Here is a 19,635-nt window from a genome sequence, read left to right as displayed (position 1 = left end):
CGGGAGAATTATCCGAAAAAAAACAAAAAGAATGCAAGCTCTTGGTCTGGATCTTGGTTCCGTTCCTTGGTTTTGACTCCGTCATTCCTTTTGGAGGCTACGTCACTTTCCTTTTTTCAAATAGCCGCAGCCGACCAACAGGACCTTCTTTCGACCACACTTCAACAACTCCTCACTTACACGCTCCGCTACCAACGCCCACTGGCCACGCCCACTGGCCTAACCCACTGACCACGCCCACTGGCCTCGCCTACTGGCCACGCCCACTGGTCTGGCCTTTAACCCACGCTTAGTCCACCAATCGCAAGCCGGTGCATCGTCTCCACAGACCACGCCCCACGGGTCAAGACGGGGGACCATCGTCTGAGTACTTTGAGTATAATAAATACTGATGGTCGTCATTGCTCCTCCCTCCTCTTCTGTGGTTCCGCTCCAGTCTCTCCATCCATTCCCCCTGTACTTAATGTCCCCCCTTCTTATTCCTCCTCCTCCTCCTCCTCCTCCTCCTCCTCTTCCTCCTCCTCCTCCTCCTCCTCCTCCTCGTCCTCGCCCTCCTGTCCCTCCTCGTTGGCGTAGATGCCGGCCTCCCACTTCAGTGCCATGTTGCTCTTCCTCCTGGTGACGCGCGTGGCCTCCAGAACCTGTCAATCCACAAAGCAGAGCAGCCAATCAGAAGTGGCAGGAACCTCCCCGGTGGGCGGAGCCAAACCCGACAAAATAGTTGACTAGTCGTCCGATTGTTAGTTTACAATAAAATTTACACTTGAAAACATTTTTTCATTTGAATTCATCAAACTAAGCAGTTTCTTATGTTTATTATTTTGAAATCTTGATTAATTGTTTTTTTTTAATGTATTTCCTCTGCAACCTCACTGACCTTATGGCTAAATATAAAGGGATACTTCAGTTTTTGGGGAAAGTTTGCTTACCCAGATACAGACGAGAAGGTCAACACCAATTTCGTGCCCGTGTGTCCAGAACCACGATAGCGAGGGGCTACATGCTAACTGTGTGAATTCATGGCCGCAGAGGGGATCAGCTAGCCTAGCTCCTTGGAGATTTCCATCGCCCAAAAACGGGAGTGTCCCCATCGTTGTACAACGTAGAGCAACTCAGTTTAAACACCCGACGACTGGTCGACTATTGAAAAAAAAACAATGGGCACCTGCAGCGCCACGGTGGTTTCGGCCGCGTGGGGGATAACACCGCAGTGCGTTCACAAACCAACACACACCACAGAGCTGCAAACCTCATGCGTTCCGCCTCAAAGGCTTCGGGCTCGTTCCCGCTGAGTTCCCTCCTTTAGGGTCTTTCAGAGGACGCGCTCGGCGGCCGCAGCGGCCCGCTCGGTTTGGGCGCACCAAAGCGCTTGACGTCAAAGGCAACACGAGGGGTTTTGGGGCAACGTGTGTTCCAAATTGCCTGTCGGCCTCTTGGGTTTGCATCCGCGAAAGTGTGTGAATCATATTCATGTCGTTGCGATGCGTCGCTCCGAGAGATGTTTGGGAAATTTGGAGGCAGCTCATTGGGACAACAGCCAACGAAGACGGAAGGATGTTGAACCACATTTCATACTTCTCATACTGCCTTTTTACTAAATGTATTTTTCGCCATCTGAGGGAGACACATTTCCATGCTTGTGCACGCCAAAATATATTAACCTTTTTTTCTCTGTAATTCTATTAATATACTCATTTTCTTTCCTAGTGATGTCACCCTGATGCACTGTACGTCATGCACCATGAGGTGTATTATTATTATAGTTTTTATAATTATTATTATGGTTATAAATGTATTATTATTATTATTATTATTATTATTATTATCAATAATATTATTACGACTATTATGATAATTATTACGATTACTCAGAAAGGGTGGATTGTGGTACGACCCCTTTTCCAAACAAATAATGTGAATAGAATGGAGATTGTGCAGCGGCAGAAATTAAAACAAATAAATAGAAAAATAGTGCAGGGATAAATCAGTGAAATCGAATTATTGTTGTTTTTCATGTATTTTGGTATTTGTTGGTGTTGATACCTAATGGTTATAAGGATATTAACCAACATTTTCATTGATTTTCTTTTCGTATTTTGTGTACTTCCCTCATTCCATCAGTATTTGATGTGTCTTGGAGGAGGAAAAAATAATATTCTTTATTATATATATATAATTTATTAGTATTAGTAATTTATTAGTATTATAATAATATATAATACAATAATACAATATATTACAATATGTTAGTTAACCTAACTAAATGACTTTATTTGAACTAGATTAGATTTGAACAAGGTTAGGTTTAAATGAACTTATTTCCTAAATATATATACAGTATAACACTTTATTGATCCCTGCAGGGAAACTATATGCCGTGCTGACAAACACTTTACAATGTCGCGCTCTTGTGACTGTAACTTAAACATCACGTCACATCGTACGTGGATCCTCCCCCTTCATCCTGGGATTTATCTGTAACGTCTTCCAAAATGGAGACATGTTCCAGATGAAGAAGATCTGGAAAACCATAATTCAATGAATTGAAGACAATTTAACGACTTTTAAGTCATCAACTCTAATTCCACGCCATTCAATGAATGTTAAGACCCTATAAATTCAAATTCAAGACTATTTCATGACTATTTAGTAACATAAATATCCATAAAAATGAATTGGAGACATTTAACGGACCCTGGTTTAGCATTTTATTGTTTGGTGAAAAAAGTTTGTTTATATTATATTGTAACTTCTCCTTTTCACATTTTGACTAGGATGTGTGTGTGTGCGTGTGCGTGTGCGTGTGTGTGTGTGTGTGTGTGGGGGGGGGGGGTAGTCGTGCACACCACAGAGCAGAGCGGTGAAGCAGTGTGTAGCAGCAACAGACCTGGGATCAGAAACAATGGACAGAAGGACTTACACCCGGACAATGAAATCCAAACTTTTCTCTTTTTTTCTCCTATTTTTTAGAAAAAACAAAGAAAAACAGACGTTGGCTGACGAAATAACATTTTTTGAGACAATCTAGGAGCCAGTCTTGGAGCTAGGAGTCAGTCTAGGAGCTAGGAGAGGATCTTGGAGCACTAGGAGAAACTCTAGGAGCCAGAAGCCAGAAGACAGTTTCAGAGAGTCTAGGAGCTAGGAGACAGTCTAGGAGCTAGGCGACCATCTAGGAGCTAGGAGACAGACTGGGATCTAGAATGAAGTCTGGGACTGTCAAACAGCTATAATAGGAGACCGTGTAGGAGCTAGGAGACAATCTAGGAGACAATCCTGTCACAGTGGGGTGCCAGGGACTAAATCTCATCAAATGGGGTCCATGGCCTAACAAGGATCAAATTGAGGCTCCTTGATGTGAAATAGGTTGAGATTGACTGAGAATGTAATATCATATGTACCCCACCTAGTGTGTCCAATCTGCACTAATAAAACTCCCTTGAATCCCTTTTTGGTCTGACCCAGGTCTGTCAGCACAGCTGTAGCGGGGTTGGACAGGCAAACAGGTGAACAGGTAAACAGGTGAACAGGTAAACAGGTGAACAGGTAAACAGGTGAAGCAGCAAAAAGGTGAACAGGTAAACAGGTGAACAGGTAAACGGGTAAACGTGTTAACGGGTGAACAGGTAAACAGGTGAACAGGTAAACAGGTGAACAGGTAAACAGGTGAAGCAGCAAAAAGGTGAACAGGTAAACAGGTGAACAGGTAAACGGGTAAACGTGTTAACGGGTGAACAGGTGAACAGGTAAACGTGTTAACGGGTGAACAGGTGAACAGGTAAACGTGTTAATGGGTGAACAGGTGAACAGGTAAACGTATTAACAGGTGAACAGGTGAACAGGTTAACGTGTTAACGGGTAAACAGGTGAACAGGTAAATGGGCGAATGGGTAAACAGGTAAACGTGCGATGAGGTTTTGCGCCAGGAACACAGGTACCTCCATGGTTACCTCGTGAGCCAGCAACAAGCGGCAGTACTGAGCGACCAGCAGGAAGAAAAGACAACACTGGACATTAGAGTCAATGCACCTCAGACAAAACATAAAACAACAACACTCAAACAGCTGGAGACATGGGGACGTGATGTCCATGACTGGTCCATGGTCCTTACACCTGTCTGCGGTCCTCACACTGGTCCATGACTGGTCCATGGTCCTTACACTACGGTCCTCACACCGGTCCATGCCCCCGTGAGGGACCTGTGTAAGGACCACGACTGGTCCATGACTGGTCCATGGTCCTCACACCGGTCTATGACCTGGACATGGACCCTGGAGGAGCGGGGGCCAGGACAAGGTGAACTGGACCCTAGCTACAGACCTTTTCCACGAGGTCATGACGTCATTTTATATATATATTTATATATATATATATATATATATGTAGTATAACTGTATATACAATATTCTGAAGGATGCAACTCATCCCTGTCATCATCTCTTCTCTCTGCTGCCGTCTGGAAGGCACGACAGGGTCTTAAAGACCCACACTTCCAGGCCATCCCTGAACTGAACACTGTCAGCTCCCTGTCCCCACTTTCCCCTCGCAGCTGCCGAACCGTGCGTCACGCTGCCCCACCAGGACCAAAGTAGATTTTTGAGCAAAGATTGGAATGTACTCGAACATTAAAAAAAAGGAAGCATACAAATTCTCAGGGTTTTGTCGAGGAAAATCTGCAGCCCCAGTGAGTGTGTGTGTGTGTGTGCGTATGTGTGTGTGTGTGTATGTGTGTGGTGTGTGTGCGTGTGTGTGTGTGTGTGTGTGTGTGTGCGTGTGTGTGTGTGTGTGTGCGTGTGTGTGTGTGTGTGTGTGTGTGTGTGTGTGTGTGTGTGTGTGTGTGTGTGTGTGTGTGTGTGTGTGTGTGTGTGCGTGTGTGTGTGTGTGTGTGTGTGTGTGTGGTGTGTGTGTGTGTGTGTGTGGTGTGTGTGTGTGGTGTGTGTGTGTATGTGTGTGGTGTGTGTGTGTGTGTGTGTGGAGTGTGCGTGTGTGTGTGTGTGTGTGTGTGTGTGTGTGTGTGTGTGTGATGTGTGTGTGTGTGTGGTGTGTGTGCGTGTGTGTGTGTGTGTGGTGTGTGTGGTGTGTGTGCGTGTGTGTGTGTGTGTGTGTGTGCGTGTGTGTGTGTGTGTGTGTGTGTGTGTGTGTGTGGTGTGTGTGCGTGTGTGTGTGTGTGTGTGTGTGTGTGTGTGTGTGTGTGTGTGTGTGTGTGTGTGTGTGCGTGTGTGTGTGTGTGTGTGTGTGTGGTGTGTGTGTGTGTGTGTGGTGTGTGTGTGTGTGTGTGGTGTGTGTGTTTCCGTGTACAATGTGCAATGACAATAAAGTCATTGTGTTCTACTGTGTATGACACAGAATCATCTTGTGACACAGACTGTGCTGCTGCTGGTCTGGGTGGCAGACGTGCCCCACAGCAGGAGGTGGAAGCCGGTTCCCAGCGTTCCACAGTTGATAAGAGATGTGAAACCGGACAGAGACAACCCAGTCTCTTCACTCCCTGGTGTTTTTCTGAATGAAGCATTTTGTTTAAAGGACAAAAAAAAATCACATGTTTGAAAAAGGGAGAAGAGGTTTCTGGGGGAGGAGTCCCAGCACGGTGGTGTTTACTGTAACTTTCACCTCCTCATCAGGGAAAGTCCCTTGAGGCAGTTTAATACGAGGGGGCCAGGGCAGAGAGCACAGAAAACAACTGTAAGGCCCCAAAAACAGTTGCTAAGTTTTGTTCAATAGAGATTTATATATATATGTAAATCTTTCTAAATAAATAAATAAATATATATATATAATGTATATTATGTATATATATATATATATATATAAATCTCTCTCTCTCTCTCTCTCTCTCTCTATATATATATATATATATATATAAATATATATATATCGATTTATTTAGATCTATGCTGTGAATTGAAAAATATTTATATTGTTTCTATCCATCCGTCTGTCCGTCCATCCATCCTTCTATCTGTCTGTCTGTCCGTCTATCTATCTATCTGTGTATATATAATTAACCGCCATATTGCATTTGAATAAAGTGAATTTTTCAAAACTTCGCTCAACCTGTCACTCACTATGTATCGCTGTAACCATGGTGACCGGGCATTTAAAATACTCACGCTGGTGTCCTCCATCTTGTCCCTCCTCTTGACCTTGTGCGTCTCGTAGTCCTCCAGCAGCGTCTGCATGAAGTTCTTGGGTCGCGTCCCGCCAGAGTCCTCGCTGCCGCCGTCCGACAGGGCACCGTCCGACGGGGACGGAGAGACGGGCGGAGCCGGGCACACCTTCTCTATCTTCCCTGAGGACAGAGGTGGGGCGGGGTCAGGGGTGAGACAACTAGAGATGTGCAGTAGAACCACCACGGTAGTACCACGGTAGTACGCACGCACACACAGTAACAAGGCCTGGACTTGGGACCTTTGGACTCTTAACACAATCTGAAAAGAGGAAGCTGAATGCTTAGTAAGTGTGAGAACAAAGTGCAGTTCAACAGTTTTGTTTTCTTGCCTCGTAGTCACATATCAATGCTGCCATGGTACTTAGTTATTTCAGGGTCAGCGGTTAACGTTCTGTGACACAAGCCGCGCTGATGAGTCAGTTTACCATCAGCGGTGTCCATCACGTTTGTTGCTCTGGAGACACAGACATTCTCTCATAACCTTCAACCACAACTAAGGGATGAGGTGGAATGAGGCAGCGGAAGGTGCAGCGGCGGAATGTGCGGCTGCGGTGTTCTTTTCTTTTATATACTAGTATGTCTAGTTTATAACTAGTATGACTAGTTTTATAACTAACATGTCTAGTTTAAGCTCCCTATCAAACAATCAGAATCCAGAATCCCACAGAGACACGATGGTGGTTTTTATAAAAGCACATGAACATCGTCAGTGACTGGACCATGATTCACTGCTGATGTGGCTCCAGTTCCAGACACTTCCCAACGTGCACGTCGACACGTGCACGTTGCCAGCGCGCAGAAGCAAACATCGCCTCGTGCCTCCTCCAGTCGACCATGCACAGAGTCCTGGAGTCGTAGGCAGAGAGGACGTTGAATAATATGCTACGCAATGTATTAGAGACGTTAAAAATGTTCATCTTTTTGTTGTGATACAAAATGGCGGCCGAGGGTCTGGCACTCAGAAACCGTCAAACCCACGGACCCGAACGAATAAGGTTTGTATTCGGGGCAGTCCACAGACGCCGTCGTCCAAGTTTGATCCACATCGCGGTATTTTTGGTGGAGAAGCTCCTCAAGAAAGGGTGTTTCTCTCAGCCCTCAGTCGCGGAGAATCGTCACGGCGTCATCGCACCACGGCATCACGGTCCGCACAAGCTCACCATTACCTTTACGGTCGTACGGTCGGACCTGACCTCACCGCCGGTTGTGTCGGGGCTCGACTGAGAGCGGACGCTGGGCGGGGGCGGGGGGTCCAGAAGGAGAGACGGGAGTGGCTGGAGCGGCGGCCACAAACACAACATACCTATTTTACCTTTATATATTTCTTATTTAAATTCTGCTTTTATTTGTTTTTCTTCCAGTGATCAATCACCTCAATGAACAGATAAATAATCCTGTCCCACGCATGGCGTGGCCTCATTTCCGGTGTCACTCCTCACGGGTGTCTTTGTGACCAAAACGTAGTCTGGCGACCCCACAGAGTAGTCGGGAATTCCTACGGGTTAAAGATCTCGTACCGTGGGAACCCCTGTCACGATCCGTCGTGTAGTGTGAAACCACGGCGACAGCAACGACAAGATTCCTGGTCACAAGACGGAGAGTTCTGCGGTGCGACCAGCGCAGCGATCTGACCGCTCGGAGAATCCTGTGGTGTGCCCGCGGCGTGAGGGGACAGCCGCACAAAGGGCCACTACCCACCATTTCCCTCACAAAGCGCTTCCCTCCCAGACCTCCCCGGACAGAGCGAGAGCAACGATCCAAAACAAAACCAGAGACTGACACAGTCGGGAGGTTATCGGTCCTGAGATATGAGGGCAAATTACACATTAACCGTAGTCTATAATAAACTTTATATTTCATAGTCATAGCAAGGTTTGTTCCCCTCGTAACATAAAGATGTATTCCATTACACACAATTAACTTGTCTGTATTGGAATACATTACAGACAAACATTACGGACAAATCAACATTTTTTCAGTATTGCAAATAGGGCTTGTACATCGTTTTGTAACACGTCACGCTGATTAACCCGGACCCCACATTTCTAAAGTTGTTATTTCTTATTCATTTATATACATGTTGAAAATGGTCTTCATTGAAATGTATAAGACAGTTAGATTAATATACCGTACACACTCAGTAACAAGGCCTGGACTTTGGACCCCAAACACAATCTGAAAAGCAGAAGCTGAATGCTTATCAACCGTGAGAACAAAGTCTCGTTCAATAGTGTTGCGTAATGTGGTTAAAGCGGTGTAACGCGAGAGTACTGCTGCCGCTTTACACCACCCGACCACAGCCCTCACTACTGCAGCTGATGCCATGTTCTGCTTCTTCTTCTGTGGAAATCCCCCTAGTTAGCCGCTGTGTGCTATATTTTGAATTTCCGTTATTTTTTGTCCGGTACAGTTGTTAGTTGACATTCGGGATGATGCCCACGCGTTTCCCTGACCTTGGAGATTCTAATGACGCCGTGGAAATCGGGGTTTAGTTGCTTAAAAATGAAAATATGTCAACAGCTGTTGACATATTTTCAGCAAAATGTGATTTCCCCACTGGTGGTCCAACACGGATTGTAGATGTAAAGCCCTGAGCTGCTTGGCCCCCTGGGTATCAGTATTTACTTGACTGAGAGGATTCTATAGTCTGGATACTTTCTGGATGACCAACTGCTATTTGAATTATTTGTATTAATCAGACGCAAAGTATCCGGTGTATCCTGTGTATCTTGCTGCTGTTTCAAGTCTAGATTTCCAGATGGAGAATACCTAATCTAATCATAGTTTATCTAATATAATGTGTAATGTGTAATCTTTTGATTGTGTGGGCAAGAGCACACACCTCGTGCAAACACACACCTCGTGTGCGTCGCCGCCAACCTCCATGCAGATCCTGCGTGGAACAACCGACACACACCAATGGGGTTAAGAGTGCAGCGCAGCCTGCACTGTGCCCGTGCGACCGCCCCCGTCTTTGTCATACCCCGCACATATCTACCAAATCGGAGGACGATGTCACAAAGCGCACCGCTGCACCACTCGCCCCCACCCCCGGCGCCTCGGCTCCGCTACTTAAATGTTCCGCTCGATAAAATTTTTTTTTTTTTTTTTACAAGCTCCTCCTACAGATATGTCCGATGTTCATCAAACTTGGACCACAGCGTGTCTGGACGGCCCCAAATACCATTCTTTAGCTTTGTCTCAGTGGGTTCCACGGTTTCTGAGAGCCAGGCACTTTCGGCCGGAGAGAAAGAAGAAAAATGTCTAGAAGAACAATTATAATAATCCCAACGAAAATGAACTTGACCTCTAATAATAATAATAATAATAATAATAATAATAATAATAATACATATTCTCTGATTCTGTGATTATTTCTACTTTTCCGGGTAATAGTTTGCCGATGCCTTTCGAGTACATGAAGTGCATCATGGATACCTACAGTTTGTATCTCATGACTTCCTCGAATCACACAAAGTAAGGAGGGACACAGCGCTGTGTCTAACGCGGGGTTAGATGCAAACATAATGCCTTCATTTACAAAAAGAGCAAAAGAGATCAAATATTAGTCGAACAGCCGCGCCCACGTCAAGCAGGTAAGACGACACACAGACACCTACTGCATAGTGTACAGAGCAGTGTACACTATAGTGTACAGAGCAGTGTACACTATGCAGCTCGCATGATTCAAATGTGTGTTCGGAGCCACAACCTGCATATGAAAAACAAATTGGATGGTGATGTCACAAAGCATCTTCCTCCACAAACTCATCTTGTTCCACCACCCAACCGATAGTTTGAGAACGTTGGCGTATCGGCGATGCACCAATGTTCGGCTACTTCCGGTCAAATTTCATTGGTTTTTCACTCATTTCTGCTCCGCATGTAGATTTATATGGATCAAACTTGAACAACGAGATGTCTGAGACATCCCGGTACTAACGAGACCCCAACCATGTCCGTGGGTTCAACAATAGTCATGCTACAAACTTTTACACTTTCAGCCCGAAAAAAAAACAATAGGTCTGGACCCCTAATATTTTATAAAAAGTATACAAAACCAAAACACAGAGGAAGGTAACTGACCTGGAGCGGTTCTGGTTGTCAGTCTGGTCGGCAGGCTGTTGCTCTTCATCTTATCGGTCACGGACATGGCGGTGGGTCGCACTGCTGTCCTCACAGGACCGCCAGCCGGGTTGCCGGAACGGACGGCGACCACAGGTTGAGATTCCCTTTGCTTCTTGAGCTCCTCCTCCCTCTGCTGCGCCGCTCGGATCTCCTCCTCGATCATGGAGAGGGTTCGCTGCTTTCGGGAGCGAAGGCGGAACGGCCCGCTGGCCGCATCCATCTCCGGGGCCCGAGACGTCACCGCTGTGCTGCGCAGCTCGGCCGCCTCTGAATATTTGCTGAAATAGCTGAACTCCGATCGCTCCGGACTTGGAGGGGAGGGCGGGCGATAGACCGGAGTCGGCCTGGGGACCGGAGCCACGGGGGCAGGAGCTGTGGCTGGAGCCGGAGCCGGGGTCGACGCGGCCAGAGCTCTGGCGTAGGACGACTGGACCTTGATTCTAGGGCCTCCTTCCCTGGGTCTCTGTGGCGGGGAGACCGGCTGGCTGTGCGGTGGGGAGGGGGTCTGAAGGTGCGGCTGCTGCGGCGGGCTGGACTGCTGCTGCGGTGCAACGGACTTCCCAGGATACAGAGGGTCCGGCTGGAGGGATTGGCCGGAGGACACGGGGCTGTAAGATGCAGGAGGTGAGGGGTCAGGGGCTGGAGCAGAGGGCAAAGGGGAGGAGGATACTGGGCCAGGGCTTACTGACACTGGGGACAGCTGGGTGGAGCTTGGCAGAGGCTGGGGAGAGGAGGATGAAGACAGATAGGCGCTGTCTTGAGGAGGAGAAGACATTCTAGGTGGAGGCGACTGCCAATCCTCTCCATTTTGAGCTGCCAGGGCATTGTCGATGGCGCTTTGGACGAGAACGCCGGCATGGTACTCCAGCTCTTCCTCTGATGGGGTCCGGCACGTTCGCCCATTGACTGGCGTGGTGAGCTGGGGGGTGGGTGGCGACACAGGGGTCAGGGGCAGAGGTGTCGGGGGAAGCGACGCCCCGCTGTCGGAGACATTGTCCAAGCTGAACAGGGTGGTGTCCTGGGAGCGGACGGACAGCTCGTCCAATCCCGAGTCAGACTCCTCCAGGTGGAAGACGGCATGGGATCGGCTCTTCCCCTCTTCCTCATCGGGCAGGATTGTCATCACCGCACGGGCACATGTGAATTCTCCTCCAAGACCCTCATCCAACCAGGTCACATGACTCTCACCGGGATCCGAGGTGATATCCGCGGGCCCTTGGTTGGCCCTGGCCACTGACTTGGAGAAGGGCTTGGCCGAGTATATCTGAGGAGCCACGTCCCTCTTGGTGGAACCTCCCTGAAGGAACTGCTTCCTGGCAGACAGGAAGTCAATCTGCTCCTCCACAATGTCCTCCTTCCTGGATAGCTGCGGATCAAAGGTCACTACGGTGGGAAGACCTGACACCTGAGGCTTGAGGTAGCCATGGGGGAAATAAAACAGGAGGGAGAGGAGATGGGATTGGGGTGGAAAAGAGTGGGAGAATATTGGGGGTTTGAGTATAGAGGAAGGACAGCGCATGTTCAAGTACTGTCTCTTGGTGTGTTGTCATTTGAGGATGGCAAGCTGCATCCCTTCCTTAGTCCATCAGCGCGTAGATACTCTGACAGCTAAGAAGGCAAACGATGCTTTCGGCCTCTCACTCCCTGCTCCCTGACGCCGCCTTAATGAGCCTAATATCCAATGATGACACAGTGACATCTAGCAGCAGAATGGCTTTCTGGGCGAATGGATGACATCGCGGTGTGCACCACAGAGCTCCAGGCCCAAGGGCATAGCATATGCAGAAGATGCCTGTCTTCAGCTCAAGGGGTAAACTGTCGATTTGGGCTGTGCGACATGACCATACATATATGGCAAGACGAGAAAAACCCCACGATCCTATATACTGTTCCTATCGCTGTGTCGCAAATCAGCGGCAGTCGCTTGGCGTCACGCTGCTGTGGGTGAGCTGCATGCGGGGGCAAACGTAAACAAACACGGAGGGAAGGGACGTGGCGCTTCAGGAAAAGGACTCACGGAACCAGTCATGGAGCAGGGAGCTTAACAACAACAACAACAACAACAACAACAACAAAAACATCGTCCTTTGTTTACAAGCTTTTCGACTTGGTGTTTTGATGAAACAAGCTGCCCGCGTTCCGCTGCTAAACACCATCTTGCGTTTGATAAAGGGTTTCTCCAGTTGCACGACCTCCATAGACTATTTCAACATTTGGCCGCCTGCATCCATGCCGTCGCGGCACGAGGTGAGAGCGACCACCGGGCCGAACCAGAGAACCTTTTTGTTTGCCGATTGCGTTTGAGCTCAAGGTTCCAGTGAGCCAAGGCTTAGTAGTCTTCAGTTGTGCAAACATATGTTAAAAGCCAGACTCCGATAGATATGTCCCTCATACTTTCCCACTTATTTTGCCCCTCCTGTCAATTTGAGAGCCCCGACAACCTGCACCACATCGCAAATAGACTTCACACCTTCTTATTTAAACTGTCCATTCATTGAATATACAGAAAATGTGCTATATCATGATATATATCGTTGTCGAGATATGAAACAACCTTCATCAAGATTTTGACCGTATTGAACAGCCCTACTGTGCACAATGGCACACAGCGCTGACCAATAAGAAATAAATGACTATGTTTCGCCACTATTTCTAGTGCCAAGGCCGATGCCTCCGGTTTCTGTCTAGTCCAGGTTGAAACTGATTCATTGATTGGTCGATCGATCGGCTGAGTGAGTCAGTAATTCATCGATTGGGGAAAGGCGTCACAACAGGGAGGAGAGTGCAACTTATCTGATCCGTTTCTGCCCCTAAAACTCTTGCCCGACAACACTTCTCCACTACCCTTCAAACCGTAAACCTCCCGTGACCGTGGTCAAGTTATTACCGCGATCGTCGTGGCTTAGCCGCGACACTCGAATGGAGTTGTGGCTGTTTTTCTGTCCGGCAACAACAGAGACGACCTTGTGAAGTTACACGTCTCAAAGTTCTGCCCCGGGCCTGAAGACCCGTCGTCCTCCCGCCATGCGTCCGATGTTACCGGGATGTTGGAGGAGCCCCGTCCCGCCTCCATCATCTATCGTCCCCACTTCCTACAACCCTCCTAAACTGCCGTTTCCAGAGTTTCCAGTTCTACCAACATTTTGCCGCTCTCCCGACTCAGTGTGTGTCCAGCCTTTTTCACAGGAGTAAATTGCCGATTTCAGATGTCTCCCAACCCAGATTTGGTCCCATTCTGATTTTCCAAACCCGGAGGCCAAAGGTGACGAGCGTGTCTTCCCCTGCTCCCATTCCAAACCCTGGTTCGGTCGACCTTGTTCACGTGGCTTCACATTCCTCCCCAACCTTTAGTGATTTGGCACGTTTCCCAGCCTGAAGTTTTTCCAACATGTTTCCTGTTTAAAATGAATTGCATCCAAAGCCCAAAACACCATTCCACCAGCTCATCATGAAACTCTGAGGAGGATGATGAAGGAATGTGCCTGGACGGGCCTTCCTCCAGTCCAGTCCTTGAACAAACGTCTACAAACTCCTCCCTGGACGCAATGGAGAGCAAATGCAACCAACCCTGAACTGATTGCTTTCGCGGAAAAAAAAGTGAATCTGACATATTATTAGTGACCGAAAAAAAACTTCTAACTGTGATAAACCAGGAGAGGACCCCCGCCCCTGCACTTTGAGAGCCCCACGAATATTATGAAGTAAGAATGGAGGCTGGGGGAAATGTTCCTCCGAAATTTTTATCAAAATGTGTCGATTTATTTACTAACCTTTTTTACCAGGCATGTATGTGGCTCATTATTTGAAAGACCAACTCGAGAATTGTTTTTTTTTTTGTTTTTGTTTTTGTGGCTCATGATGGCATTGGTTCAGAACTGCTATATCAGCAACTTTTTAAATACAAGTACCAGAAATCAGTGGTTGGCGGTGTGTGGTGCACGCCCTCTAGGGGTGTACAGGGGCACTGCAGGGAGGAGTCGACAAGCGCTCATAAACAGCATTGTGTAGTTTCCACAGTTGAGAAGGTAAAAGTATTTTGTTTAAATGTGTGTTCTTTAGACTTATGCAGTAAATATGCACCCAACATAATTATTGCAATAACGTACTCCGGCCAATCAGAGTGTTGGTGTGCAGCTAAACACATCATTGTGTGTGTGTATGTGTGTATGTGTGTGTGTGTATATGTGTGTGTGTGTGTGTGTGTTTATGTGTGTGTGTGTGTGTGTGTGTATATGTGTGTGTGTGTATGTGTATATGTGTGTGTGTGTGTGTATGTGTGTGTGTGTGTGTGTGTGTGTGTATGTGTGCGTGTGTATGTGTATGTGTGTGTGTGTGTATGTGTGTGTGTGTGTGTGTGTGTGTGTGTGTTTATGTGTGTGTGTGTGTGTGTGTGTATATGTGTGTGTGTGTATGTGTGTGTGTATATGTGTGTGTGTGTGTGTGTGTGTGTGTATGTGTATGTGTGTGTGTATGTGTGTGTGTATATGTGTGTGTGTGTGTGTGTGTGTGTGTGTGTGTGTGTGTGTATGTGTGTGTGTGTATATGTGTGTGTGTGTGTGTGTGTGTGTGTGTGTGTGTGTGTGTGTGTGTGTGTGTGTGTGTGTGTGTACCTGTGCATATATGCAGCCGTGGGTCGGTTTCTGCTGCTTCCTCTCCTTGTATTTCCTGTGCGACTCAAGCTGATCTGGGTCCAGCTGCTCCTCCAGAGGCACCTTCAACCAACCAGCCAATCAATCAATGGATCAATCTATCAATCAATCAATGGATCAATCTATCAATCAATCAATGGATCAATCTATCAATCAATCAATGGATCAATCTATCAATCAATCAATGGATCAATCTATCAATCAATCAATCAATGGATCATCCATTCATGCATCTGTTGTTCTGTCTACCATCTACACACACATTGACACATCCATCCATCTTTTCATCCATCCTTTTTACCTCCCATCCATCCCTCCACACATGTACTCATCCACCCATTGTTCCATCCATAGATCCACACCTCCATCCCTCCCTCCCTCCCTCAATCCATGCTTGAACCAATCATGTACTGAATTGATCAACCAACCAACCAACCAAACAACCAATCATCCATCCATCCATCCATCCATCCATTCATCCATCCATCCAAACATCCATCAAATTTTCCATCCAACACCCACCCATAAATCCATCCACCCATCCATCCATGTATTCATCCATCCAATCACCCATTCATCATCCAAACATCCATCCAATCATACATCCACCCACCCATTCTTCCATCTAATCATCCATCCAATCATTCATCCATCAAATTTTGCATCCAACATCCATCCATACAGCCATCCACCCATCCAATCATCCATGTATTCATCCATCCAATCACCCATTCATCATCCAAACATCCATCCAATCGTACATCCACCCATCCATCCATCCATCCAATCGTCCATCCATCTAATCATCCATCCAATCATTCATCCATCTAACCATCCATCCACCCACCCACCCATCCATCCAATCATCTATCCCTCCTTCTATCCATCCATCCATCCAATCATCCATCCATCACCCATCCATCCAATCATCCATCCAGTCATTCATCCATCTAATCATCCATCCATCCATCCATCTAGCCATCCATCCACCCATCCATCCCTCCTTCCGTCCATCCAATCATCCATCCATCTCGGTACCTGCTGAGGGGGGTTCCACCAGCGCAGAGCGATCCCAGGGTTCTTCTTCACCGCTTGGTCTTTGATCAACTCCTGACGCTCCCGTTCCAACTCGTGCACCTGCAGAGGGAGGGATGGAGCAGAGGAACAGAGAAGGAGGAGAGGAAGGAGGGACGGAGGAGCGGAGGAGAGGAAGGATTGAAAGACAGTAAACAAAGTTGTCATAAGTCCAAATGTCTAATTATAATGATGATGGTACTGAGTGATGATGGATAATTGGGGACTTTTCGACTCTTGCCCCCAGATACAGCTCATTTTAATCCAAAATATCATGTTTATGGAACACGGCTTTTCAAAATCACAACCCAGACGCCCCTTAGAGGGAGCTCACTGAGATGTTGAGATGCTGGAGCCCAGTGGAGTGAATCTAGTGACTGCATTTCTCGTGGGAAGTTTCCTCTTTTTCCCATCGACTTCCATCCAGTCGGAGGTTCTCCGGAGCAGCAGCACCTAGTGGCCATGAGCCGAACTGCGGTCCAAAACACCTCCCCAGGCCTCAACACATGGCCGTAATGGTTGGTACTATGCATCACAGCTCAGTGTTCTGGTTCACGCCCAGTTAGCGAATAATAAGGTTAAGCTTAAAAAATACCAGAGTTTTCATTTATAGTTCTCAAAACACTTTTGATCTCAGACACTCAATCACCCCATCATTCCCCAAGGTAGATTAGGAGGCGGGAAATCGGAAATAAAACCTGTGTTTGTTTGACCGGTGATTTTGGATAAGTCAAGTTCTGAAGACTCAGCGGCTCACCTCCTCCAACGGGCGTCGCCTCCTTACCCGCACCTCCTGCTCCTCCCCGGGGGAGAACAGCTTGGCGGGGCGTCTCTCCTCCTGCAGCGCTCGCAGCTCAAACCTGCGCCCTGAGTCCTCCCCCTGGGCGTGGCCGTTGGTCCTGAAGCTGGACTCCTCCTCCTCCTCTTCCTCCTCCTCCTCTTCCTCCTCCTCCTCCTCGTCCTCCTGCTGCTGCTGGCGGAGGAAGGTGGTCGGCCTCCACCCCTCCACCGTGATGGCCGAGGGAGCGGCGGGCGAGGAGGCCGAGACGCACACGGAGGGCGAGGTTCCGTGCACGCTGATGGGCGTGCCGTGCTCTGAGGGGGAGGAGCTTCCGTTGGTGGGCGTGTCGGAGGCGGCGTCCAACACCTGATCCAGGTAGCGGATCTCCTGAAACACACACACACACACACACACACACACACACACACACATGTAAACAAACAGAGAAGGGATAATGTGCAGTGGAGTGGAATATACATTTACTATATATATATACACACACACTGATCAGCCACAACATTAAAACCATTGACATTGATCATCTGGTTCCAATGGCACCTGTCAAGGGGTGGGATATATTATATATTTTATATATATATATATATATATAGGATTATATATTATTATTATATATATATATAGGGTTATATAATATTATTATATATATATATACTGTTATATATTATTATTATATATATATATACTGTTATATATTATTATATATATACTGTTATATATTATTATTTTATATAGATACTTTTCTATAATATTATTATATATATATTGTTATATATTATTATATATAGATACTGTTATATAATATTATTATATATATACTGTAATATTTTATTATTATATATATATACTGTTATATATTATGATTATATATATAGTGTTATAAATTATTATTATATATTTAGTGCTATATATTATTATTATTATTATTATTATTATTATTATTATTATTATTATTATTACTATATATAGTGTTATAAAATATTATTATATATTTAGTGCTAAATATTATTATTATTATTATTATTATTATTATTATTATTATTATTATTATTATTATAGTGTTATATATTAGAAGTTGTTGAAGTTAATGTGTTGTTTTAATGTTGGGGCTGTTCTGTGGTATCTGGCACCAAGACGTTAGCAGCAGATGCTTCAAGTCCTGGAAGTTGTGAGGTTGGGCCTCATGGATCAGGCTTGTTGTTCCAGCACATCCCACAGATGCTCTATGTGATCTAGTTATCCGTTATCTAGTGTTGACATGAGCACAGAGGTTGAGCGACACGAGGGACGGTGAAACCAGGGGACGGGGTTGCCTGTGGCAACAGTCGAGTCAGGTCCGACCGCTAAATGCCGCAATCGACCAATCAGAATGGAGTACTCCACGGGGCCACGTGGTAAAGACATGCATGTTCTTTGTTAGTTGTAGTTTCGAGGCGCGAGGCGATGCAAACTCTTCACGTGTCGTCGAAGTAACTGACACCAGCGGATGTGAATAAACCTGGAGGAAAAAAAAAAAACCAAAACCAGCAGCCCTCGCTCACCTGCACCACCTCCGTGTCGACGCCACTGAAAGCCCTGCTGCCTGGGTCGCCGAGGCGGCCGCGCCGGGCCCGCTGGCCGTCCAGCTCCATGCTCGCAGGCCCGTCGGCGATGACGCTGACCGAGTCCCGGAACGTGACGCTCTTCAGGGCTCGCTCTCTGGGCGCCGGCTCACTCACATCCTCCACCGCCCGCGACACCTTCTGTAGCCGGAGGAGGCAAAACGACGCTCAGAGACCAAGCACAAGACAATAGAAAATAAATGAATGAATAAAAATAAATAAAATAATAATAGTAAATAATATGTACAAAAAAAGTACATGTTATATGTAAATAATATGTAATAAATAATATTAGTAAATATTTAAAATAAATATAATCATAATAAATAAAATAAATAAATAAATAATAATTATAAATTAATTAATAATATGTAAAAAATAATATTAAGAAAACCTCTCCAGCGTGTGCCACCGGTTCCTACCACCGGAGGGAGCCAAGCCACAGGCAGGGTGGGGTTGGATCAATAGCGTTTCTCGTTATTTATATTATTGTCAATGTGTGAGATTTCAAATACACAGTATATGTAGTACATATTCTATTGGTTCATCCTGGTGTAGTACCACAGTATCTATAAATACACCAAATACTCTACATCCAAAACCACAACAACCCAACAACCACAACAACCCCAACAACCACAACAACCCCAACAACCACAACAACCCCAACAACCCAACAACCACAACAGCCCAACAACCACAACAACCCAACAACCCAACAACCACAACAACCCAACAACCACAACAACCCAACCACCCAACCACCCAACAACCACAACAACCACAACAACCACAACAACCCAACAACAACCCAACAACCACCCAACCACCCAACAACCACAACAACCCAACTCAACAACCCAACAACCACAACAACCCAACAACCACCCAACAACCCAACAACCACAACAACCCAACAACCACAACAACCCAACGACCCAACAACCCAACAACCACAACAACCACAACAACCCAACAACCCAACAACCCAACAACCACAACAACCCAACAACCCAACAACCCAACAACCACAACAACCCAACAACCACAACAACCCAACAACCCAACAACCCAACAACCAAACAACCACAACAACCCAGCTCTTTGGGGGTTGTTGTGGTTTTTTAGCATTAAAGTGTTTTTTTTGTGAGGTTTAGTGTGTGTGTGTAAACTAAGGAGCTTTACACCTCACTCTGAAAACACAAAGCTGCTGAGCAA

The 19,635-nt window shown here is 46.5% G+C and overlaps 1 protein-coding gene across 1 annotated transcript in view; it reads right to left on the bottom strand.

Annotated features, from left to right (window-relative positions):
* Window positions 1-476: 476 nt before the first annotated feature.
* Window positions 477-19,635, bottom strand: part of palm2akap2 (PALM2 and AKAP2 fusion) — a gene marked incomplete at its 3' end in the record, with an annotated part of 105,378 nt that continues 86,219 nt past the window's right edge. The window contains exons 8-14 of the mRNA XM_080017724.1: window positions 18,358-18,558; window positions 16,775-17,185; window positions 15,982-16,080; window positions 14,905-15,006; window positions 10,253-11,705; window positions 6,108-6,286; window positions 477-641 (exon numbers count right to left, since the gene is read on the bottom strand). Coding sequence (XP_079873850.1) covers window positions 477-641; window positions 6,108-6,286; window positions 10,253-11,705; window positions 14,905-15,006; window positions 15,982-16,080; window positions 16,775-17,185; window positions 18,358-18,558 — 2,610 coding nt within the window. The remainder of the gene's footprint in view (window positions 642-6,107; window positions 6,287-10,252; window positions 11,706-14,904; window positions 15,007-15,981; window positions 16,081-16,774; window positions 17,186-18,357; window positions 18,559-19,635) is intronic.

This window comes from Zeus faber (genome assembly GCF_960531495.2).
Source record: "Zeus faber genome assembly, chromosome: 17".
Classification (NCBI taxonomy): Eukaryota; Metazoa; Chordata; class Actinopteri; order Zeiformes; family Zeidae; genus Zeus; species Zeus faber.
This window is presented reverse-complemented; position numbering and strand designations above follow the sequence as displayed.